The sequence below is a fragment of the Suillus subalutaceus genome (genome assembly GCF_016647625.1).
Source record: "Suillus subalutaceus strain FC151 chromosome Unknown DFJ58scaffold_103, whole genome shotgun sequence".
NCBI classification, from domain to species: domain Eukaryota; kingdom Fungi; phylum Basidiomycota; class Agaricomycetes; order Boletales; family Suillaceae; genus Suillus; species Suillus subalutaceus.
The window spans coordinates 14,649-38,312 of NW_024540352.1; the positions used below are offsets into that span (position 1 = coordinate 14,649).

The 23,664-nt window shown below is 49.2% G+C and overlaps 10 protein-coding genes across 10 annotated transcripts; 5 read left to right on the plus strand and 5 right to left on the minus strand.

The window, feature by feature from the left end:
- Window positions 1-1,035: 1,035 nt before the first annotated feature.
- Window positions 1,036-1,731, plus strand: DFJ58DRAFT_844067 (uncharacterized protein; the record flags this gene model as incomplete). Its single annotated transcript, XM_041393039.1, has 3 exons — window positions 1,036-1,125; window positions 1,201-1,266; window positions 1,459-1,731. 3 exons carry the CDS (start codon window positions 1,036-1,038, stop codon window positions 1,729-1,731), a joined length of 429 nt encoding a protein of 142 aa, XP_041240607.1.
- Window positions 1,732-6,753: 5,022 nt separating this feature from the next.
- On the plus strand, window positions 6,754-7,683 carry DFJ58DRAFT_844068 (uncharacterized protein; the record flags this gene model as incomplete). The annotated part of the gene is made up of 7 exons (XM_041393040.1): window positions 6,754-6,796; window positions 6,826-6,848; window positions 6,906-6,985; window positions 7,047-7,106; window positions 7,318-7,371; window positions 7,426-7,553; window positions 7,586-7,683. 7 exons carry the CDS (start codon window positions 6,754-6,756, stop codon window positions 7,681-7,683), a joined length of 486 nt encoding a protein of 161 aa, XP_041240608.1.
- Window positions 7,684-8,734: 1,051 nt separating this feature from the next.
- On the plus strand, window positions 8,735-11,731 carry DFJ58DRAFT_706545 (kinase-like domain-containing protein; the record flags this gene model as incomplete). The annotated part of the gene is made up of 12 exons (XM_041383733.1): window positions 8,735-8,943; window positions 8,990-9,119; window positions 9,190-9,240; window positions 9,297-9,500; window positions 9,558-9,588; window positions 9,641-9,678; window positions 9,727-9,942; window positions 9,995-10,220; window positions 10,277-10,454; window positions 10,504-10,658; window positions 10,712-10,882; window positions 10,944-11,731. Exons 1-12 carry the CDS (start codon window positions 8,939-8,941, stop codon window positions 11,729-11,731), a joined length of 2,193 nt encoding a protein of 730 aa, XP_041240609.1. The 5' UTR covers window positions 8,735-8,938.
- A 457-nt stretch (window positions 11,732-12,188) lies between these two features.
- Window positions 12,189-12,494, minus strand: DFJ58DRAFT_731282 (uncharacterized protein; the record flags this gene model as incomplete). Its single annotated transcript, XM_041386016.1, has 2 exons — window positions 12,189-12,305; window positions 12,357-12,494. 2 exons carry the CDS (start codon window positions 12,492-12,494, stop codon window positions 12,189-12,191), a joined length of 255 nt encoding a protein of 84 aa, XP_041240610.1.
- Window positions 12,495-13,038: 544 nt separating this feature from the next.
- On the plus strand, window positions 13,039-14,078 carry DFJ58DRAFT_30097 (uncharacterized protein). Its single transcript, XM_041379732.1, has 4 exons — window positions 13,039-13,120; window positions 13,181-13,351; window positions 13,407-13,583; window positions 13,641-14,078. The coding sequence occupies exons 2-4, from the start codon at window positions 13,196-13,198 to the stop codon at window positions 13,764-13,766; spliced, it is 459 nt and encodes a 152-aa protein (XP_041240611.1). The 5' UTR covers window positions 13,039-13,120; window positions 13,181-13,195; the 3' UTR covers window positions 13,767-14,078.
- Window positions 14,079-15,472: 1,394 nt separating this feature from the next.
- DFJ58DRAFT_717646 (general amidase) lies at window positions 15,473-17,575 on the minus strand (the record flags this gene model as incomplete). Its single annotated transcript, XM_041384380.1, has 9 exons — window positions 15,473-15,594; window positions 15,648-15,790; window positions 15,845-16,146; window positions 16,203-16,249; window positions 16,298-16,671; window positions 16,728-16,870; window positions 16,928-17,040; window positions 17,097-17,256; window positions 17,312-17,575. 9 exons carry the CDS (start codon window positions 17,573-17,575, stop codon window positions 15,473-15,475), a joined length of 1,668 nt encoding a protein of 555 aa, XP_041240612.1.
- A 667-nt stretch (window positions 17,576-18,242) lies between these two features.
- DFJ58DRAFT_687321 (P-loop containing nucleoside triphosphate hydrolase protein) lies at window positions 18,243-19,759 on the minus strand. Its single transcript, XM_041383324.1, has 4 exons — window positions 19,407-19,759; window positions 19,286-19,359; window positions 19,040-19,229; window positions 18,243-18,979 (listed from the first exon to the last, which is right to left on the minus strand). The coding sequence occupies exons 2-4, from the start codon at window positions 19,352-19,354 to the stop codon at window positions 18,432-18,434; spliced, it is 807 nt and encodes a 268-aa protein (XP_041240613.1). The 5' UTR covers window positions 19,355-19,359; window positions 19,407-19,759; the 3' UTR covers window positions 18,243-18,431.
- Window positions 19,760-19,990: 231 nt separating this feature from the next.
- Window positions 19,991-20,767, plus strand: DFJ58DRAFT_731285 (uncharacterized protein; the record flags this gene model as incomplete). The annotated part of the gene is made up of 1 exon (XM_041386017.1): window positions 19,991-20,767. One exon carries the CDS (start codon window positions 19,991-19,993, stop codon window positions 20,765-20,767), a length of 777 nt encoding a protein of 258 aa, XP_041240614.1.
- A 174-nt stretch (window positions 20,768-20,941) lies between these two features.
- Window positions 20,942-21,450, minus strand: DFJ58DRAFT_30188 (uncharacterized protein). The gene has a single exon (XM_041379733.1). It carries the CDS (start codon window positions 21,404-21,406, stop codon window positions 21,116-21,118), a length of 291 nt encoding a protein of 96 aa, XP_041240615.1. The 5' UTR covers window positions 21,407-21,450; the 3' UTR covers window positions 20,942-21,115.
- A 96-nt stretch (window positions 21,451-21,546) lies between these two features.
- On the minus strand, window positions 21,547-23,435 carry DFJ58DRAFT_731286 (uncharacterized protein; the record flags this gene model as incomplete). Its single annotated transcript, XM_041386018.1, has 2 exons — window positions 21,547-23,245; window positions 23,296-23,435. The coding sequence occupies 2 exons, from the start codon at window positions 23,433-23,435 to the stop codon at window positions 21,547-21,549; spliced, it is 1,839 nt and encodes a 612-aa protein (XP_041240616.1).
- Between the last annotated feature and the right edge of the window lie 229 nt (window positions 23,436-23,664).

Sequence of the window (23,664 nt, forward strand, 5' to 3'; positions counted from 1 at the left end):
AGTGGCGCATGGAGAATGCGGTGACGTAGATGGTTGTGGGATGCTGACCTTTGAAATGTCTGCATCGGAGTATCGTTCGAGAAAATACGATGGCGGACTCGTCTCAGTACTATCGCACATGCAAGACCTGCAATTCTACTAACAAGAAATTTTACAGTCAGTTCCGAGTCTGTCTGGAGAGGTTGAGTCAATAGATTTGCCCGGCGTTAGATGTGATATAACGTACTTTTCCAGACAACTAGGCCAGCAAAGGTAAGAAAGTCGATAAAAAAGTAATGGTAACTCGGGAACCCTGAGTCATGAGCAATGCATGTGCATAAATATATAGTTTGAAAGATTATACGCTCCCGGACGATGCATCACATGTTCATTTGACGGCTCACTTAAGTATGGGACCTAGCAAGCGGCGCACAGATAGGCAAGGACTAGCGGGATGAGAACAACAGAGCATTACGATCCATGGCATTGTCTCCAAATAGCAAGATAGTTGGAAGCGGAAGCAATGACGGAAAAGTGAAATTGTGGGACGGCGAGACGAGGAAGGTCATCGACAAATGGACAGGACACACCAGAGTTGTGTGGGTATTGTGCTGGAGTGCAGATGGTGACTCGGAAAGAGTAGCCAGTACCAGATCAGTAAGAGTTTGAGATGTCAACGGCGGTAAAACTGTCCTTGATGGATTGATGTATGCACTGATGTTACTCGCCTGGCTCGTCAAAACTTGCGACGGGCGGAGACAAAGACTCTTACGTTGAGATGCTGGCATGGACTCATCCGACGGGAAGAAGCTTTTGAAGATTACCAATTCATGAGTCAAACGAGGCACAATTCGTAAGTGCCGAGCTGTGTCGAATTGCTGCCTCGGCGGTAACGTTAACTTGATACACAGCACTATTGCAACCCCAAGATTTTCGGTCAAGGGTACGACCTGTTACTACTATACTTAAACGAAGCCACCCCCCGAATTCCTCCTAACTACTTATCGCACCCTACTTCTCTCTCAGACTGATCCTCAACATCAACTATCTCAAACAATGAGTGAACACAATCAATCAAGGAACTCAAGACAAAATCCTCCTCCCGAAATCCGCGCATCCAGTGAAGCAACCGCTAGTAAAAGTTCGGTATGTTGCTGATGAGGACCACTACTCATTTCACTCGAAACATTAACATTAACTTTGATGCTATCCTTCATGCAGGGCAGACGCCATGGCAAAATTCGTCGGTTTCTAGGGAAGGTTAAGAATGCGACTAAAAAGATTTCTGTGAGTCGATAAGGATCCTGAGTTTCCTGTAGCAAGGCTCATGTCATCGTACAAAAGCACTCGAAGGATTCCCGCGGCCGTGACTCTGTTCTTCCGAATGTTGATTGTGAAGGTGCCTCACTGATTTCGAATATCAAGGTAGCTCACCTTTTAGTTTCTGCTTTCTCTCTTTAAATTCTGGTGGTCGCGCAGGTTCAGGATGCTTCCTCTAGTGCAGAACAAGGCGCCAATCCCCAATCGGCACTTCAGACCGCCAAAGAGGCTGTGAAACTCATGGAGCCACTTTCGGGACATGTGACATCTGGAGCATCTACCGCCCAAAATGCATCGGCAGATCTCGACGATGCATATGATTTTCAGGATACATATCTTCAACCCCTTAGGATATTCAACAGCGTTATTGGGACCCTCGCGGATGTACGAGCCATTCCTTTCAGTTGGAGTCGAACTAATCCTGTTCCGTAGGTACATCCATATGCGAAGATTGCACTGGGCGTGCTGTCTTGTGCATCAAAAGTATGCTTCTTCTCTCACTCGGTTCTATCTCCCGCTGAGCAGCCATCGGTGTAGATGGTCATTGCCCAATCGGACCGGGACCAAGCAGTATACCGTCTTGTCGACAAGTTGAATCAAGTTTACGGCTTCATGATACAGGATGAGACACTTGGTCAGATTTCATCGATGCGCAGCATCCTTGGACAGATCTCTCAACAGACCCTTGGATGCGCCCGCTTCATCAGAGATTATGCAGAAACCAAGGGCTTCTGTGAGTCTTCAAGCTGTTGCACTTTCCAGACACTCAATCTTTTACCGTTATAACAGGGAAGAGACTCGGGAAAGACATTCTCACTGAAACAAATAATGAAATACAACGGTACAGTGATGTGTTGGATGCGCTTATGCAAAACTTCAGGGACCAAGTTGCTCGGGACGTAGCTATCTACGTCCACTGTACAGGTGAAGGTTGTACGTGCTTCTGACTTGACATCTATTCATTCCTCTTCAGGCGAACAAACTCGACCTCAGCGGTATGCCTTATGCAGCGGGCGCGGGACTAGACACTAGAAAACAGTGCCTACCCGGGACGCGCATGGAAATCCTCTCCCAGATCACAGATTGGGTTAACAGCACTGGAGACGACGTTCCACGCGTGCTTTGGCTATCTGGCCCTGCAGGCAAAGGCAAATCAGCCATCGCCCACACGATTGCTAGCTGGTTCCACGACGCGGGAGGGCTTGGTTCATGTTATTGCTTCGACCGACATCGAGAAGCAGACCGTCGTCAGGAAAAGGTTTTTTTTACCATAGCGCGCGACCTGGCTGACCGTGATCCGGAGATGAGACGAGTATTGGCACAAGCGGTTCAGAATGATAGTGCGCTCAAGAACACCGTGGATATTGTCCAACAGTGGCAGAAGCTTCTGATGGAACCACTGGGAAAATCTTCAGCGTCAACTGTAGAGCCCGTCGTAGTCGTAATCGACGCACTGGATGAGAGTGGTGGAGTCGAAACACGGCGGCATCTTCTCCGCGTTCTTGCTGGGAAACTGGCCGTTCCTAAAATCACCGAACTCCCAGCCAACTTCCGGATTATCGTGACCTCCCGCCCGCTTCACGACATCGATAAAGAGCTTGGTAGTGCTCGGCATATTCGGCACATGCCCATCGATGATTTTCCAACAGAATTCGCGGAGCGTGACATTCGCACGTACATATCGAAGGAGCTAGAAGAGTTATCGGACATTGGGAGCAATGAGATTGCACGCTTGGCTAACAAAGCTGATGGCCTTTTCGAGTGGGCGCGTCTTGCCTGCGGATACATCAATCAAATGTCTGCTGGGCTATACCCAATCGAACGGTTCAATGCTATCGTGAACCGCGATCCAAGCGAGCGGCACGACTTATTGTATGACATGTATCGTCTCATGCTGACAGAAATCCTTGGTGCGGACACATCTACAAATGTCAGGAACCAACAATCCTTGCATACGAAGGCACTCGCCAGATTTCGTTCTGTGATGGAACAAATACTTGGCACCACAGAACCTCTCCCTTTAGCTTCGCTGAATGCAATGCGACACCATTTTCCAGACGCAAGTGAACGTGGCGAGGTGGAGGTTGTGGTTAAAAGCATGGGCTCGCTCCTCAGCGGCACCGCCACGCAACATTCCCCAATCCGTCCGCTTCACGCATCCTTCCGCGAGTTTCTGATGGACCCAGAATGCAGTGGAGAATTTTTTATCGACGTGTCGAGGGTCCAACGCAACCTTGCATTTGCATCACTTGGAGTGATGCAACACGGACTTTCCTTCAACATCTGCGATTTAAAATCATCCTATCTCCCTAATTCCGAAGATCCCGGGCTGCGAGATCGAGTTGAAAAATGCATCTCCCCACACCTGTCCTATGTCTGCCGATTTTGGCCTGTCCACGTACAGACAACTCACTTCGATCCGGAACTCGCCAAAGAAGTGAAATCATTCTTCGACCATGAACGATTGTTCTTCTGGCTCGAGGTACTTGGCCTTATCAATGCGCTCAGCGGCGCAGTCCCCGCCCTTCCGCTTATTGTCAAGTGGTTGAAGGTGAGCACATGGTTATTAAGTGTCAGATAACATGCTCACGCACGCGCAATTGCAGGGTCACGCCGGATACGAAGATGCCTCGTCCGCTGTAGTGGACGTGCAGAGATTTATCCAAGTCTTCGGTGGCCTCATCTTGCACAGCACGCCGCATCTCTATTTATCAGCACTGCCATTCTCGCCCCGCAACTCTGCACTATCCAGAACGTTTTCTGCACGGTTTCCCAACTCTCTTCGTCTGGCATCTAGACGTGATATCAACTGGACGGCTGTTCAGACTGTGATCAGCGGGCACACCGATAGAGTTAACTCAGTGTCATTCTCGCCGGATGGGACTCGCATTGCGACTGGATCGGATGATTGTACTGTGCGGCTGTGGGATGCAGCGACGGGACAAGCTATCGGTGAGCCCTTGCTGGGGCACACTGACTCGGTAACCTCAGTTTCATTTTCACTGGACGGGACACGCATCGTGTCTGGCTCGGCCGATAACACTGTCCGGTTGTGGAATGTAGTAACGTGGCAGCCCGTTGGTGAACCCTTATTGGGGCATACTGGATCGGTTCACTCAGTCGCTTTCTCGCCGAACGGAACTCGCATCGTGACAGGTTCGGCGGATAGCACTATCCGGTTGTGGGATGCAGCAACGCGGCAGCCAGTTGGTGAACCCTTACTGGGACACACTGATCAGGTCAATTCAGTGTCGTTCTCGCCGGACGAAACTCGCATCGTGACAGGTTCAGCAGATAAGACTGTTCGGCTGTGGGAAACAGCAACGGGGCAGTCAGCCGGTGAGCCCTTGCTGGGGCACACTGATTGGGTTAGGTCAGTTTCGTTCTCTCCGGATGGGACTCGCATCGTATCTGGTTCCGACGATAGGACTGTCCGGCTGTGGGATGTGGCGACGGGGAAGCCTGTCTGTGAGCCCTTGGAGGGGCACAATGGTTGGGTTTGGTCAGTTTCGTTCTCGCCAGACGGAAGTCGCATCGTGACAGGTTCGGACGATCAGGTTGTCCGACTGTGGGATGCAGCAACAGGGCAGCTAGTCGGTGAGCCCTTGCTGGGGCACACTGGTTATGTCTTCTCAGTCTCGTTCTCTCCGGATGGGACTCGCATCGCGACAGGTTCTATGGATAACACTGTCCGACTATGGGATGCAGCTGCAGGGCAGCCAATTAGTGAGCCCTTGCCAAGGTGTACTAGTTCGATTACGTCAGTCTCGCTATCGCCGGATGAAACTCGCATCATGACAGGTTCGGCAGATAAGACTGTGTGGCTGTTGGATGCAGCGACGGGGCAGCCTGTTGGTGAGCCCTTTTTGGGGCACACTGAGGATGTTCTCTCAGTCTCGTTCTCTCCAGATGGGACTCGCATCGCAACTGGTTCTGCGGATCAGACTGTCCGGCTGTGGGATGTAGGAACGGGGCAGTTAGTGGGTGAGCCTTTCCGCGGGCACACTGGTCAGGTTAGCTCAGTCTCGTTCTCGCCGGATGGGACTCGCATCGTCTCGGGTTCGCACGATAAGACTGTCAGGCTGTGGGATGTAGGAACGGGGCAGCCAGTTGGAGAGCCCTTGGAGGCGCACACTGATTGGGTCAAATCAGTCTCTTTCTCACCGAACGGAACTCGCATCGTAACTGGTTCTGCGGATGAGACAGTCCGGCTGTGGGATGCTGGAACAGGGCAACCAGTCGGTGAGCCCTTGCTAGGGCACACTAATTGGGTTTGGTCGGTCTCATTCTCTCCGGATGGGACTCGCATCGTTTCTTGTTCGGACGATGAGACTGTCCGGTTGTGGGATGCAGGAACGGGACAGCCGGTTGGTAAGCCCTTACGGGGGCACAGTAGTTGGGTTAGGTCAGTCTCATTCTCGCTGGATGGGACTCGCATCGTTTCTGGTTCGGACGATATGACTGTCCGGCTGTGGGACGCAGCAACGGGGCAACCAATTGGTCAGCCCTTACTGGGGCACACTCAATCGGTCACGTCAGTCTCTTTCTCGCGGGATGGGACTCGCATTATTTCTTGTTCAGATGATGATACTGTCCGGGTCTGGTATGCAGTAATTGGGAAGTCATTGCAGGACCACGCCGAAGAAGACTGTTCAGCATCCTCCCCCCATGGCAGTTGCATTTCACATCCAACAGCGGCCACCCCCACCTCCAACACTGCGAACGATGACTTCATTTCCTTCTCATCAAACTCGACTCATGCACTGCGCGACACTGCTGAGCTACTCGCAGGCACCCCCCATGATGACCGCAGGTCGACGTTTGCTTTTCTGGGAGAAGATGGATGGGTGATGGGACCTAATCGGCGGCTCTTATTCTGGGTACCACCCGCTTCACGAGAGGCATTTTCCTATAATCCTCGGACCGCGTTAATCATTCCCAGAGGGCACGTTGAGTTTGATTTGAGTCGCATGGCACATGGGACACGCTGGCAACACTGCTACAAAGAGTGAGTCTCCAACCTTTTTCCATTCCTCGCAGTCAATCAATTCGATCCTTGTAGCTCTTGATTATGATGGTTTCATTCCAGTAAATTGATTTGCTGAGATGCCAGAGATACTTCGTTGAGTAGGACATCAAGTGTGTAGTTAATTCATCGTCTATTGTATGTATATGTAGCATTGCATTTGGAGTAGCTTGAGCGAACGTCGTGTTATAAAGGTGACTGAGTGACAGAGTTTTGAGATTATGAGACGATCATAGGGCTGAAACCGGAAGGAGGTTATTGTCACCCCTTCCACAGGTGAAATGTCCGTTTCACCTACTAAATAGGTAATGAGACAGTGACGGGTGACTGACAGGTGATTACCAACACCACACTTACACCTGCGGGGTGCCAGTTAAACATCACCGGCTTTGCTAGTGGCCTTCAACGCCTTCCAATTTTGTCGACTGATGGCAAATTTTGGCTTATCAGCACTGGTATCACCAGTGCTAAGTACCTCATCACCTTTCTTCGTTTCCCAGCTGCAGTACTTGTAGCATACCAAGTAAGTCCCAACTCGCTGCTCTGTCGCCGATGCGGCTCTAACTATTATGATCCTCAGCTGATGCACGCTGACTCTCACCCAACTCACTCTATCATCGCTCTGGCCACACCACCGGCCTCCTCGCGAACATCCAAACGGTAAGTGCACCCTTCCGTTACTGTCTGCGCACACTGTCTCTGACTCCCACTCAATCACAAGTGAACGGAGTGATTTACCTCAACTCGCCGATGCAGGCAAAGAAAATATTTTCGGCGGTGCGTGAGTCGTGCAAGCTTCGCCAACAAAACCGACATGGGAAGCAAGCGCCCGATCGAGATAATATTATTTGTAATGTGATCTGACACCGCGTACAGTCGTTCATAAGAGTACTTGGCCAGTCGTGTCAAGACTCAAGAAGCGTTACAAAATCAATACAAATGACGAAGACGCGCCTGCGCTAAGACATTAATCCCCTCCAATATACCCATAGTCAAAACCCAGCCGACTTGACATCCCCAGGCTACCTCCCGCCCACTTTCCTTCGGTGCGGCAGACCACGACTTGATCAGAAATTCTCATACTTACACATCTTTTCAAGAATCACATCATGGGGCGCATCATTCATCGTCGAAGCCCTTCATCGTTTTCACGATGCAGACACCCAGAAAGATCGAGGGATTGGACTTCAACAAGTGACATCTTCTCAAGTCGGCTCCTCTTATGTTCGTACGTGAATTCTTCATAATATCACAAGCTAGTCTGTCGCGAACTAATCCTAATCCCTCGCAAGCCGGCCCATGTCAATCCTAAATACCTTCTGACAGTCAATTTTGCGTATAACGAGACCGATGCCTGACTGGTTTATCGAATGTCCTCGATGGACGTTTCGAAGACTGAGTGGTTGAAGAAACGACTGTCTGGCCTAGTGCAATGAGGTGGACACTGGGCTACGCCTGAGTTGCTCAGGCGACATGATCGCCCTTGCGGTATCAAACCGACCATGCAGAACGACATGTATTCCTTTGGTCGTGTCATGTTTCACGTATACAGTCTCGTCTGGGTATTCGACGTCCACATAAGCCTTATTCAATTTATCATCTGTTCCAGTTGTTGCCTCTGATCATTCCTTGGCATGATATGGACGAGCATGAAGTCGTTCAAAAAATTCACAGTGGAGAGGATATTCTGTGTCCTGAGATATCCGATACAACATCTCATATTACGGTTGCATCAGATCGAGCAGTGTTGATCAGTTGATCCATCTGCCTTTATGGCTATGGACATCGTAAGGAAAGATCTGGTAGCTTTAAAACAAGATGTAAGCGCATGACTTGTCCTGTCACGCAGAAGTTGAGTTTTGAACCCTGACAGGATGCCCTTATTGACGGGCTGCAGGAAAGTAGTCAAAGTACATCCGGACCTCCCAGCCGTGCGGCGCAATCTCAGGTAATTTTATCAGCTCATAATGCTCTCTAACTATGCAGGCGCACTTTACCGATACTACCAATCCTTGCATGCGACAAAGTACAGTCAGGATATCCTTTGAATATGTTGCTTTTTGGGGAGATTGGAGTTGGTGAAAGTCCCGGTGGCTGTCACACGGAAAAAGCCGGTGAGCCGTTCATTGACTTCCTCATTAAAGCTCCTCGAGACGGCCTTGCTTGTGCCTGGATACAGCCAATGTAGTGACCAGAACAGAATGTTAAGTGAAAATATCCTTATATTCTTGCTTTTGTCGTGTGCACGGGGCATATTGATCACTGTTGAATGTTTGAACATTGAACATTGGACGACGGGGTTGACCGATGCGGAACTGATACCAGCCAACGGCCGGCGTCCGGTTCCAAATAAGGAGCTGTAAGCCCATCAGTAATATTCAGTATCGTAACTTGCTCGGATCCCAAGTGAACGAGAACTTTTATTAGAATTGAGCAGCCCCGGTTGAAGTTACCGTACTATTGAACTCGAAGTTCGGATCCCGGGAAGGAAGTTCAGAAATTTGCGACAAACCCGAATTTAAATATAGACGCCCATCATCGATGGTGCCCATCCACATTCTTTGACTGTTTGTCACTCACGAGGCTAGTTGGGTAAACACGAGGAACTACGATATGGGGTAAGGTCGCATTGCCAGTATCTGCTTTACTGATCTCACTGTATAGGGTGGAGGACTTGCCAGACGATCTAACACCCTTTATTACTCGAACAACTCAGGACCACATAAGCGGAGGTGCATTTGGCGATGTCTGGAAATGCAATTACAATACAGATGGTATTTCAGCCGTTCAAGTTGTCAGTCCATGTGTTAGATTCGTTTACCATGCGCTAACTTACGCCGACCAATTGGTCACTGGTACATAAGGTTGCGGTCAAGGCTTTCAGGTATCCAGAGCAAGATTATGATTCAGAGAAGGTAAGAGATATGAGGTCCGCATATACATATTGGCACATACTACTTATGTCATTTAGATCATCCGGAAAATCAGCCGAGAAATTGGCATTTTGAAGATTCTACGCCATAACAACATCGTACCGCTGCTGGGTACAGCGACAGGATTTGGACGGAGGCCAGAGTTGCGCAGTTTAGTAACTCCGTGGATTCCCAATGGCACGTTGAATGCCTACCTGGCATCTAATCACAACGATCTAACAGCGCTGGACCGTTCACGTATGGTGAGCAGAATTCTCGTCAGATCCTTTCGTTTCTCAAGGCTCACCCGAAGTTGGAAGCTGGAAGATGTCAGCGCTGGACTGCAGTACTGTCAGTTTCATCTATTTTCTCGAGTTGTTGTGGTAACCCACCTATGGTGTAGTGCACTCAGTGTCTATCATGCACGGTGATATAACAGGGGTGAGCCCGGAGCTGCTTGAGCATTTTTGAAAACTAATGAACCTGTAGGCGAATATACTGATTGACGAGGGAGGCCATGCAAGGCTAATCGATTTTGGTCTTTCCACCATTGTGCGACCCCTTCTGGGCCAGTCACACTTGGCTGCGACATCTATACGCCCAGGTGCAATTTGTTATGCGGCACCAGAACTTCTATCAGACGAGGTCGGTGACCTACCTTCGGAAAAAACTGATATATACTCTTTTGGTTGTGTGATGCTTCAAGTGAGTTGGTTGTCTGGTCTCAAAATGTTCGCCTGAGGACTCATGGAGCAAGATTCTCTCGGGTCAGCACCCTTGGTCTGAGATCAAGTCTCCGAAGGCAGAATGGTGTATTTGGAATTTAATAACCCGAGGTCGTAGCCCGCAGCGCCCCGATGGCCACCCTGCAATAACGGACTCAGATTGGGATATCATTCAAAAATGTCTGCAATGCAGATTTGAACTTCGACCTTCAGCCGATGAAGTACTCGACTTTGTCATGCGTAGGCGTTCCTCATCAGGTCAGTCTGTATCGTTCGTAGTGCTTTGTTGACCATCCACTTACATGAGCTTCAAGATTCTTCCAGCCCATTTGATGATTCTCCCGGTGATGCGCAGGATGGCTTCCCTGGAGCTTCCCCGCACGATGATTCCGACGATTCTGACATAACAGAAGACCCATCCAACAGTTCACCGCCCCACCCTGATCAGGAGCTGACGAATGCAATCATAGACCCTCGAGCTCGGAGATCTTCGTAAGTCCAAATCCGCACAGATTCACAAAATTGAATATTCATTTTCCAGTTCTTGTTCGTCACTCCCGGTAACGGCGTTCGACACTGCTTGTTCATCACCCCGGAGTCTTAGCACTGATTCTCGTTCATCACTTAACGCTGGTTCTTGGCCACCGCTCCCGAGTATCGGAACTGATCCTGCAAGAACGTCAGACACCGGTTCTCGTGAGTTACATCCATATTCAACAAGCGTCGAGGTAGATATGTTTCATCGCCAGGAGTAATTCGATCGACCGGCATCTCGGGACATGAACGTAGACAATCAACACTACCACCACCACCATCACCTCCAAATGTGAGCAACTGCTACCTTTCACATCATATACCAGTTACAAATAGGATCATTCTGGGGCAATTGCCATTGCACGGCACAGCGCGGAATTACACAGGTACGAGTAGCGCTATATGCAACTTGAAGGGTCAGATATCACTGACTGCAAGTCTAACGTAAGATGGCGCCAGGGTTGACTCGGAACATCGTTATCTTTGGAGAAACAGGAGCGGGTAAGAGCGCCGTCATCAACTTGCTGGCGGGCCAACAGATTGCGCACATATCGCCCGACTCTCATCGCTGCACTCTGCATTGGACGGAGTACCCGATAAACTTCGAAAATGGGTCTCGATACAAGGTGTTTGATACGGTCGGCCTCGATGAGCCCCGTATACAAACCCAAGACTACCTTACTGCAATTTCAAACGCATATGGCCTCATCAACACCTTGAAAGAACGTGGAGGTATCGACCTCTTGCTCTTCTGTATACGCGGAGGTAGAGTCACAAGAACCATGCAGAGCAACTATAGGTTGTTCTTCGAATTTCTCTGCGAGGAAAAAGTCCCGCTCGTGCTAGTCGTCACAAACCTCGAAAGAGAGATAAACATGGAAGATTGGTACACGCGGAATGCGGGCCACTTGGAGAAGCACAACATCAGGTCCGCGGGACACGCATGCATAACCGCGGCGAATCTTCTCGACGGGAGACATAGAGACAAGTATGAGGAGTCACGTGGAATACTTTGTAGAGTGGTTGAGGCTCATTGCAATGCATCCATGGAAGGGTGGACTGGCGGACAAGGATGGCTTGGTTGGTTCATTGGCAAGCTCGGCAAGCTTGTGGAATCTGTCGTTGGACGTCCCAAAAAGACGGATATCATTAGGATTCTCACAAAACGATGTGGAATGACCAAGGAGGTGGCTCGGGAGGTAGCGCTGCATATTAGAGACGAAGTTCAATCGTAGTATGATAACCTCAGACTTGTTACTATCGCGCATACCAGTACTACCTTTGCAGTGTAACTATATGCTTATGCTTACAACCAGCTACTGCTTGTGTCAGTCGTCAATTAGCCACGAAGAAGTTTTGCGGATCCCCTATGAATAATGATGATGAGGATGGCAAGGCAAAATGACGGAAATTGGCTGAAGAACTGCTAGCATTTCGTAACTAGTAAATATCTGTGAACTTGCATTAAAACCAACCATAAAAGCGAGTGATAAAACATGGAGTGATATGATAAACGAGTTTATTGAAGGGCGGGTAGCGCACTCGCTTCTGAGGCCGAGGTCGAGGTCGAGAATTAGCAGAATCGTTCTCCAATTCCGAAGTCGGCTTCTCTCAGGTACCAGCACTGGGAGGTCACGGCTCTCGAGACGCATCTCAGCATCAGCACGAGAATTGATGGCATCCACGCTTCTCCTAAGGGCTACTTGAATTAGAAAATGCTTGATATTCAACTTCAGGCTTGTAGCTGTCTCGCAGCACGATAGATCCAATACGTTGAAAAACAGTAATCTTGCCATCACCAGATGTATTCTATAGCATGGTTAGAAAATGAACACAGACCTGAAGGTGGATGGTGCTTACCTCCTTCTTGACCCGCTTCCCAAGTGCTAAAACAAGCCTGCTCTCGTCTTTCATGACCTCTGACAGCAAGGTCCACGTCATATCCATGGACCAGTGGACATCAGGGATAGGAGGGTGCGGCGGATCCTTCTTTCTCATCGCATAAACAAGACCCAGATGATGATCATAATCCACTGGCAGAGGCGGTCCTGGCTCGACATCACTCCACCATCATGCATCATGATTCATGATGCGGCAGGCACATGTAAGGTATTTTGGTTTGCTTATACCCATGTACAAATTGGATACAGCCTGTACAGGGGAAGACTTTTCAACTGCGCGGCGACAGCGCATCCTCTGCCACCACGATCTTTGAATTTGACCGGTTGACCTTTGGAAAGTTCGGAGTTTAGCATTTACGTCACAGGCACTTTGGTCTGCGCGTTTCTTCTACACCGACCGTCCTGATGCTAACTGTATGTCCTTCCGCAGTCCGCGCTTGCAAATTGGACTTTCCTTGATGCTGCCATCTTGTCTGCACATACCCACCTGCCTTATGAGGATCCAAAATCCTACCTCCTGTGCATGTGCAGTTCGTTGAGTGGGTGCCGAGCATCGGCTCGCTCCTTTGTATGCTCATTATCAACTTGATCGGCAAGGATAGGATTAGGCCAAGGGGATGCTTATGGAGACTCCACGGCCGTGTGGAGGGCACGCCTTTTCCTATTCATTATATTTGCTTTCATGGCTGGCAGACTGGTGGGGGAGCGTGGAAAGCCTAACCAGTAAGCTTAGGTCAGATCTTCGGTATGAAACGACTACATTACTAGTGGTACATTCGGAAGCGTTTACAGATGTGAATGGAGACGGCCGTCGGGCCCTGTCAAGGTCTGGGCGGTGGGCAGTGTCGGTGTGACTTACGCATCCGAGTCAATCTGTTCATTATCGTACTACAGGTTGCAGTGAAATCCTTCAGGTATCACATGAGTCGTACCTCAGAGTGGGACTTGAGAATAGTAAGGGTCTACGGTTTTCTGCCCTGAACACTACTTATTCCGTGTGGATGGCTAGAGATTTCGAGGAGAAACTGCAATCTGGGCATACCTTGTCCACGACAACATCATTACACTTAATGGAATGCCAGAGGGGTTTGGGCCAACCACAGCCCTTGTCTCCCCATGGTTTCCGGACGGCTGGCTACTCTGTCTCATCACGGAACAGAGTGCCATTGCATCCAAATTAAAGCTGGTAACTCAACCCTGTTTAACTGTGATCTACCTAAACTGAATTTCCCGTATTCGCTAGCTTCACGGCATAGCCTCTTGGCTCCACTATCGTTTGTCTTCTCTTCATGGTTGTCTTGCTTCGACTCGTGGGTTTTCCCGTGAGTTCGCTCTTTCCCCCTTGTTTACGGTGACATCACGAGCGTGAAATACACTGACTGAAGAATCTAATCCAACGTCCTAGTATCAACGACGGGGAATAAAGGGCTTGCCTGACGGACTTCGGTTTGTTGAATGTCCTCGGTGGACGTTTCAAAGACCGAGTGGTTGAAGAATCAACTGTTCGGCCTAGTGCAATGAGGTGGGCTGCGCCTGGGCGATATGATCGCCCCTGTGGTATCAAAGCGACTACGCAGAGCAACATGACTCCTTTGGTGTCATGTTGCATGTAAGTCTCGTCTCAGTACTGGACGTCCACATAAGCCATATCCAATTTATCATTTGTTCCAGCTGTTGGCTCTGGTCATTGCATGATATGGACGAGCACGAAGTCGTTCAAAAAATCTATAGTGGAGAGGATGTCCCGTGTCCTTATCCGATGCGACATCTCATATCACGGATGTCCGCTGGAATCAGATCGAGCAGTGTTGGTCAATTGATCCAGCTGCTCATCCATCTGCCTTTATGGCTAGACTTCGTAACGAAAGATCTGGCTTTGAAACAAGATGTAAGCGCATGACTTGTCTCGTCACGCAGAAATTGAGTTTTTGACTCCGACAGGATGTCGTTGTTGGCGCGCTACAGGAAAGTGGTCAGATGACTTCTCTGCCATGTGGTGCAGTCTCAGGTGATTTTATTAGCTCACAGTTTGACTACAATGCTCATCAACTATGATGAGACTGATTACATAGAAAAATTCCCGTCATCGACTTGATCATGAGACGACATGCTGCACAGACCTCGCCAAATGCAGAAGCTTGCACGCTCAGGCACACCTCATACGAAGTCAATCTTGGAACACGAAGCTTCAAACTTAGGAAAATTTCGTCAATCGAATCGAAAGGTTTCTCTTTGACCACTTACCTGGAAGATTATCTCGAGGACGTGGATAATTGGTGGCGAAGAACAAGGATGATCTGGACAGCCTCTGGATGCGGTTCTCCTCGCATGCTTGCATCACTTCACTCCCTAACGAGCCACATGCATCATCCACAATGCATGCACATCGACGGCGATCAGAGCAAGTCATTCGCAACCTTATTCTTGCGTCAAGCAAGTAGAAACATAGGTTTTACTTCATGCAGTGATGGTCGCATTTATCGCTATTGAATTTTGGCCCATCTGTCAGATTGGGCCATATAACCTATGTGTGCTACTCGATGGTACTCACAGCTTATATCACTTCAGCTAGGGCATAGACCAAGATTACTGTTCGTAATACATCATTGTAATATCATCTCATCGCATGCGTATTCACATTTGACACACGACTGTATAATACAAAAACAAGTCGCAGGGGGGAATGTCAACGCCAGTCTGAGTCGTCGCAGGGGTCTTCAAAAGCTTATGATCAACAATTATAATGTCGATGGGAGGGAACATGATGCGAGGACGACGGGAGAGAATCTATGATGAATGACACGAGGGGCAGGTAACAGGAGCCAGGCAGGGCTCAAGAAGAGACCACCCTTACGCCTCACACCAGGGCATTTGCGCACCCTGAGGTGCGTTAGGGACGGGTTCTCTTAGACTAGAAAGTATTGTCCTCCTTAGAGTACAACCCTCCATAGGCATAGGACATTAAAATTGATTTTTTTTTTAAAAAGAGACCACCCTGTGTTCGTATTGGAAGAAGGTATAAATTGAATAATTCTTTGTTTATTATTGCTCTATCTCAAGAAGTATACCTTGAATTTATTCAGTGGCTGCCAGTGCCCCATCAACAATTTCAGTCATTTTTATGACCGCCTCTTCCTCCAGAGTGCGACCCACGAGTTGCAGGCAAATCGGCGCGTTCTTGAATGTCTCCGGGTCATCTGAATCAATCGTCGGCCCATACAGAAATCGCTGGGTGCTGGTGAGTACTCACACATGTCGTAAATAGCCTTATCAAAGTCGTCGTAAAAAACATGGCGAGGCTTCTTCGCATCCAGAGTGGGGTCAACAGTGGTCACAGGGAAAGTCGCAGCAGGATAATCGAGCGCGTTCCAAACTGTGGTGTAATTGGTGTACCTGCACATCGTTTCTCAATGATAGTCCCCCACTCCAGAAAGCACAGACTCTGACCTGTTCTTTCCATGGGGAGTTGCTGCATACGATGAGGCTGGACAGATGATAGCATCGACAGGCCGTCCGGTGCCAGTCTCTGACACCGTTGCTTCCCAATGGTCCAAATATTCTTTCCGGATATCTCTGCGCAGTTTCTGTACTTGCCAGAGCTGATATGCGGTGATACCGATCTTCTTCGGACGGAAGGGTGCTGCTGTAGCATTCGAGTTATCTAGTTCCATCGTCGCAATTATTGGTTCCCCTGTAACAGAGGTCGTGATCATGTAGTCTTCAGCGGAAGCGGCATTCCAAATGTTCCGCTACACAGCGCTGCTAGGTCAATAGGCAGTACAGTTACAAAAACATAACTCCTTGCCGTGGTATCTGCGAGCAACCTATGCTTTGTGGGCTTCCAGTCAACAACTACCGCCAAATGAGTGTAATTCAGTAGAGGAGCCGCACGATAAAAACCTTTGTGGCCCGCCTTCTCGAGAGCCGCTTTGGTGATTTCTAGAGACCTCGTGATAGGCGGGTGGGGTACGACGACGCCATCATCCCACATGATCGCAAAGCACAAATCCCTGCCGGATCCATGGTCCGCGAGATTATACTCGTCTTCTTGCCATTTCTTCCTAACCGCAAGAGGATCTTTGAGCCATGGTTTGGCATTGACAATAGCTTTCAGGAAGGCTTTGACCCCGCCAACACTATTTGTCATGGGACCGAACACGGAGTGAACCGAATCTTGGCCCTCGAGTGAGTTGAGGGCGCCACAATACGGTACACGTCCGTATGACGGTCGCAGGCTGTATAAGCCGCAAAATGCGGAGGGAATACGAATAGAACTGTGGAGAAGGCGTCAGGAGGTTGCTACCAATCGTAGTTCCAAATCCCTTCCTACCCCCCGATATCAGAACCAATCCCCAAAGGGCTCCCTTTCAGGGCAACCAACGCACCCTCTCCTCCTGAGGACCCACCAGGGGTCAGGGAGCGGTTGTATGGGTTAGTCGTCCGGCCGAATATATTATTGAAAGATTCTGGCCACTGAAGATACCATTAGCCCCCGAGCAGCAATATGAATCATTTTGAGGGTGTACTCACCATGACTGTCTGCGGAAGGTTGGTTCGGACGAATGGCACGGCTCCGCACTCGATCAGAACGTCGACCAGTACTGCGTTTTTCTCTGCGTACCGCCCAATCCACGAGACATAACCTAACACCAGTGACTGATAATTTGTCGGGGCCAGGGAATCATCGACTATTACTTACCCATGGTAGTTTCTAGTCCCTTGATACATAATTGATCCTTTAGAGAGACTGGCAGGCCATGGAGGGGACCAACGACCTTCCCTGTCTGTTTAAAGTGATCATCGAGTTCAGCCGCTCGGGTTAATGCGCGATCAACAAAGATTTCCGTCAAACAATTGACCTCATCAGCCAGTTAATACAAACTCGTCAAGCAAATGTCCGCGTAATTGGCTCACAAGCTGGTGAGCGACAATAGCTCTCTTGTAGAACGCAGTGGTAACGTCGACAGCTGTCCATTCGCCACACGCAAGTTTCTCCAACAAAACGTCCACCGAAGTATTGGTAATCTCGATTTCTCGTGCAGTTAGAAGGCCGCAAGTCTCCGGGAAACCAGTCACGTCCAGAGTAGAGTCTGGAGGAGGAGACACAATCCACTCTTGTGGAATAGACTTGAGGTGCCTCTGCTTCTTCTCTGCAACAAGTTTGGTCCAATGCGGCATGTCGTTCGGGAATGGAGTGGGATGAGGGCAATGATATCGAGGCCTGAAACTTCACAAGAGATAAGACGGACGGGTTGATAAAGGCTCTCCGCGCCTGATATTAATAACGTTAGAGATAAGAATTTCAAAGAACACTGATAGTAATACCCGAGGAAGCCTCTCGACTTCCTTCGCTGGTGGCTACATGACGGTTCAGGGCGAGAAACTGTGGCGGACTCGGATGCCGAGCACCATCTTCAATATGCTCAGGCTGGGTCACTGGCAGGCTGTCAAGAAATATCAAGGACGGAGATTAAGCTTGTGGCAACTCGCAATATACGACTGCATGAATGTAATTTGGCCAGTAGTGACGCAGTCGGACGGGTGTCAGAGGTCGACCCTGTTTTTAGCAGCATCGGGGCCGCCATAAATCAGATTCATGATCATGCTCGGTAGCTTGAGGTGAGGCAGCAACTTGAAAACCTCGATTCTCGATAGCAAGCGGCGGCTGAAATTCAATATGTGGAGGCCCGCTTCAAATGCGCGATCTGCTCATCTCCGGATCGCTCGGACTCCAGACCTTTACCAGAGTTTATTGAAGGCGGAATGGCCCGGAATGATCTCCCTTTACGTAAATGTAACTTACACCTCAAAACTTCACCACGAGTCCACGGCGGCAGTGACAAACTTGAGCTTGAATCCTGCATACTTATTGCAGTTGGCGATCTAGCAGTAGATACTATAATCGAGTCATTCAAACATTGCGTGATGTATGTACGAAAGAATTGGGTACTAAGTGGTAGAAGTTCGATATCACACTGGTACTGTGGAGTCAGCGTCTTTTTTGGTCCACAAAAATCGTTTGTACAAAAATTAGTTACCGCAAAGATACTTGTGAGGCATCCTGTTCACGGTGGGCTCCTCCAACAAAACGAGCTAATTTCTGCAGCAAAATTGCGAGGAAGCTTCGTTGATCTTTGATGGTATCAGTGCCCCACGTCTTGTGAGGGGTCTGCGAACAATGGTCTAGGATGCATTTGCAGACGTCTTCGTACGACTGTGCATGACGTTGGTGAATATCCGGGGACTCCGTGGGTTCATCTTTCAAAGTTGTGACACAGGCATATCCAGAGAAATGCATTCCATATGTCGCAAGCTCGTCCTCGTTCTTGTTCCACCACTCTGCCATCACCGGACGAAAGTCTTCCAGGCACGTCACCACAACAACAATGGGCACTTTGCTATCACGGACGACTGCCGAGAATATTTTGTAGTGGGTCTGCAGAGCCTTCGTTGCTCGCGTTCCGCGCACACAGTATATAAGAAGATGAACACCGTCTTCCTGATTTAGATATCGGAGGAACGCAGTCAAGTTCCTTTCAGCCATCACCGCAGGCACTGTGCCCTCTGAGCCCTCATTTAACCCTGATAACATGATCATTAAGCCGTTCTGGACCAAAACCTTAAGCGTGAAAGAATGCACACCTGCTGTATCCCACAGCCTAAAGCATTGCCCGCTGATCGTCACATCATACGGAACATGTGTAGTAGTACACGCGAGGGCGTCAGGAGATGTTTTCGCTGCATCACGGCCCATTATAAGGTTTATGAGCGAGCTTTTGCCCACACCACTCTCTCCATAGAGTACCACGTTACGCGGTCGACCTTGATATTCCTACAGACATCAACATCAATCGCATCCATTGACCGATCTCGCATAGTATCACGAACCTGATGTGAATATGTACTCCTTGTGTCTACTGCACTTGTCATGTCTGTGGAACCATGGCCGTCAGACATCTTCTCTGGTAGACCCGATTAGTCTTGTGAAAAGAGATGAGCACAAACTTACTTCACTTGCGAATCAGTAAGTCTATTAGAGAGATGGCCGCTACTAGGCGTTTAAGTAATTGGTTCTGTGGCAAAGACTTTCGGTTAGAACCAACGTGTTGCACCCTGTACCACGGCGATGAGGGCTGCAATGCGGAATCATCCGATGAAAGAATACATGAGGACTTCGACATCAAAACGTGGCGAGCATTGGAATAGCTGTATTCCTTTTCGGAATCGTATGGTAGGAATGGCTTGTGCATGCCCATTTAGACCCTGGCATTCGCTACAGTTTCATTGCAAATATCGAGTGTCGCCGTCGGCTCGCCGAAAGATCGATCAAGGAAGCTGACTACCAGAATTCGGGCGGCTCCCTTGTTGGGCGTTTAAAATTTGAGATAAAAGGATGATGTAAAAATTATGAAAACGCACCGAGGGGGCGTGGTTCCACCACCTTTCGCATCATATACACCAGTTACACATAGGATCATTCTGGGGCAACTGCCATTGAACGGCACAGCGCGGAATCATCACAGTGCACAGGTACGAGTAGCGCTATATGCAACTTGAAGGGTCGAATATCACTGACCGCAAGTCTAATATAAGATGGCGCCAGGGTTGACTCGGAACATCGTTATCTTTGGAGAAACAGGAGCGGGCAAAAGCTCCGTCATCAACTTGATGGCGGGCCAGCAGATTGCGCACATATCGCCCGACTCTCACCGCTGCACTCTGCATTGGACGGAGTACCCAATAATCTTCGAAAATGGGTCTCGATACAAGGTGTTTGATACGGTCGGCCTCGAGGAGCCCCGTATACAAACCCAAGACTACCTTACTGCAATTTCAAACGCATATGGCCTCATCAACACCTTGAAAGAACGTGGAGGTATCGACCTCTTGCTCTTCTGTATACGCGGAGGTAGAGTCACGGGAACCATGCAGAGCAACTATAGGTTGTTCTTCGAATTTCTCTGCGAGGAAAAAGTCCCGCTCGCGCTAGTCATCACAAACCTCGAAAGAGAGATAAACATGGAAGATTGGTACACGCGGAATGCGGGCCACTTGGAGAAGCACAACATCAGGTCCGCGGGACACGCATGCATAACCGCGGCAAATCTTCTCGACGGGAGACATAGAGAAAAGTATGAGGAGTCACGTGGAATACTTTGTAGAGTGGTTGAGGCTCATTGCAATGCATCCATGGAAGGGTGGACCGGCGGGCAAGGATGGCTTGGTTCGTTCATTGGCAAGCTCATGGAATTTGTCGTCAAACGTCCCAAAAAGACGGATGTCATCGGGATCCTCACAAAACGATGTGGAATGACCAAGGAGGTGGCTCGGGAGGTAGCGCTGCATATCAAAGACGAAGTTCAATCGTAGGATACAATAATCTCGGACTTGTCACTACTATACCACTACTACCGTGACAACGACCTTGCAGTATAACGTTCCCTGCCAGCACGTAGTAGAGGTAGTGCGCAGTGCGCACATGCATCATGGTTGCATTACGGTAGTACATTGACATACAACGATCACTTGAGCTCACAAGCCAGTACTTAGTAGCGCACCGTGACTTCATTGAATTATGCAACCTAGTGGGAAGATCGAGAATACCAAATAACAAGAATGAGCTATATGGTCAACACATCTGGGAATGGCACCTGAAGCTTCGAGACAAAATCAGTAAAGAGAATTGACCAAGCTCAGGCTGATAAATTGTTACACACCTCAATCCGACAAACTTCTCAACACATCTACTAGCTCCACTTGCACATTCTCAATCCTTGTCGCTTGCTTTTGCGCTTCGCCTGAATTGTGCATTCTCAAAGCTGTCCGCACTTCTCTCACGAACACGTATGATTGTATTGCGGACTCTTCGACCCCTTCAACCTCTCTCGGGGCCTGTGAGGATGTCGGATCGTCAGCAATCAGACCAGAGAGGTCTATAGAAGAAGCACGCAGAAGAGCAAGGTCTCGTAGAGTGTCGTGAAGAGGAAGAGGTGTTCCTTTTGATGCCATGATCAGAGTCTAAGTCAGCTACTAAGTTATGCAGTTGCAAGTTTTGACTTTCTGAGCACGTGAGTAAACGCTCGAAGTGTCTGAATATTCAATGTCATAATATGTGAATCAAATCGTAATACAGAATAAAGCAATCAAAACTATGTCCTAGGCGGAGAAGTTGCGTACGCGAACAAGTCCATAGAGTCATCAGAAGGCAACATAGCCGCAGGCGGGTAGACAGATAGTTTCCGAGATAACGAAGGCCGTGATTGTTTGAAACCGGACAAGATGCTGGTTGTAGGAGGTTTAGGATCATGTAGATTAACCCTGTTCTTCTGGGCGTCCATCAGAATTGAAGAGAAGTTGGAGTGGCGCGGTCTGTGTACTGGTCGACGTTCCGCTATGGGCGAACTTGGCATTAGATTTTCTTTCTCGTTCTCTCCATCCCACCAAGAATGATTGTTTGAGTCTTCCGCAAAGTTTTCGCTTCCTCGCGAGGACGGCGAAGAAAGATAGTTGCAAGCCCTGGATACAGTAGGCCCCATTGCAGACCTTGCGGATCTGTGTGGAACAGTGACACGAGAGGAGCCCTGGGTCACATATCGATGAGCGCCCCTGCGCAACAAACGTTTAATGAAAACCGGGCTCTCGTGCAAAACAACGTGTGCAATCTTCCCCTTTTTCTTCACATGAGCAGGCGTCTTGCGGATCCAGCAGCCAACCATTTCCTCCCACTCCCATTCTCCGCTCGGTCTACGATGGTGCGTGCTGCGGGATCTCTTGTTCTGTCCTGGTAGCCGAACGGCTGGGCTGCTATCGGGTGGACCAGCTCCAAATAACCGGCGCTCGGCCTCGTCCACACCATCGATCAAGAGAAGCTTGAATCTCTGAATCTCCTGTGAGGTGCCTTTCGGGGTGCTCTCGAAGACACGAAGGGCGCAGGCCCATAGGGAGGCGTCCAGCTGTAATAGCTTGCGTGTTTGCAAAGTCGACGAGGATTGTTGTAGCGATGTCATAAAATCGTGTGTGGAACCTCGATACATATCCTCAACGAGGCGAGTGAACGTTGTGGGAATAGGTGAAACCTCACGAAGCAGATCCAAGAGACATGAATCATAATCCGCCAGCGAACATGTAATATGAAGGTGCGTGGCGAGTATCGTAATTGCGTCAGGAAGTTCGTCTTGAGAAGCTTGAGGTGAAGCACTCAGTCTCAGGGTATGCATTCCGTAGCTTCGACATCGGTTGAGTAACATAATGATAGAGTCAATATCGGGGCGGCGGTATTCATCTACAAGTGCTGCAGAGGTACTAGCAGTGACTGCAAACAGCCTGTTCATCCAATCATGCAGACGGTGGCGAATAGCCACAATATCTAGGGTTTCCTTCTCCTTCCCTTTTCCAGACCGCACCGGGTGATGATCATGTATGGTTTCAGCCAGAGAATCCAGAAGCGTAACGAAAGAGTCGATGTCGGTCACCTCGACACTGCGAGAGAACTTGGCGACCGCTTTGCATGTCCATAAAGAGATATTTGATTGAGCTAGATTATCTATAACCGCTCGCGAGAAGGTCGAGACTGAGAAAAGTGGGATGGCATTAGATGTCATTGTGTCGCTGTTCCCGGATACCCATCGAGCGAGAAGATCGGCAAGGTAGGAGACATGCCCTGGGTGTGTGATTGGAGGAGGAGAGGTGGTGGACAGGAAAGCAATTTTAAGGATTATGCTGAGCAAACGACGGGATTCGTGAACTAGACCAAAAGACAAGCAGATATCCAGAAGAGTGCTGACAAGCGTGTGGTGGTGCGGACAAATTGCTAGCACAAGGAAAAGTGCATGAGATGCGATGGAATGTCTGCAGGTGGGACGATGAGACTCCGTAGATAAATAGCCAGGCCTGCTCACCGTCGATAGTAGGTTGGGATAGTGTCATAGATGTCCTCCACAGTTTTCATCAGCTCGTCTTCATCTACCGTTTCCTCTTGGCCATTACGCGTTCCGGTGCCACTGAGCGGAACATTTTCTCCGACTACGAAGCAGCACATGGCTGCCAGGCTGGGAATCGAGTCCCCTGGCACTGTTCCGTGCGTGACCTGGAGGAGATATCGAAAAGCATCACAAACTGCGTATATCAAGCGAGAGAGCTCCAGGTCTTCTGCTCTGTCAAAATACAACTTGCCTCTAGTGGCAGAGGACGGTTGGGGAAGAAGGGCAAGTGGTGGACGGCAATCAAGTGGCCAGTCTTGACTATGTGACAAGTACGTGCTGCGAGAC

What these genes read in the sequence shown, in the direction of transcription:
- DFJ58DRAFT_30097 (XM_041379732.1), top strand. Translation starts at nt 13,196, where the DNA reads ATGGAGACGGCCGTCGGGCCCTGTCAAGGTCTGGGCGGTGGGCAGTGT. An exon ending in CAGAGTGGGACTTGAGAATA is followed by an intron (nt 13,352 to 13,406) that starts GTAAGGGTCTAC and finishes GTGGATGGCTAG; the next exon opens with AGATTTCGAGGAGAAACTGC. An exon ending in TTGCATCCAAATTAAAGCTG is followed by an intron (nt 13,584 to 13,640) that starts GTAACTCAACCC and finishes CGTATTCGCTAG; the next exon opens with CTTCACGGCATAGCCTCTTG.
- DFJ58DRAFT_687321 (XM_041383324.1), bottom strand. Translation starts at nt 19,354, where the DNA reads ATGTCTGACGGCCATGGTTCCACAGACATGACAAGTGCAGTAGACACA. An exon ending in GGAGTACATATTCACATCAG is followed by an intron (nt 19,230 to 19,285) that starts GTTCGTGATACT and finishes TGATGTCTGTAG; the next exon opens with GAATATCAAGGTCGACCGCG. An exon ending in TAGGCTGTGGGATACAGCAG is followed by an intron (nt 18,980 to 19,039) that starts GTGTGCATTCTT and finishes TCATGTTATCAG; the next exon opens with GGTTAAATGAGGGCTCAGAG.
- DFJ58DRAFT_30188 (XM_041379733.1), bottom strand. Translation starts at nt 21,406, where the DNA reads ATGGCATCAAAAGGAACACCTCTTCCTCTTCACGACACTCTACGAGAC.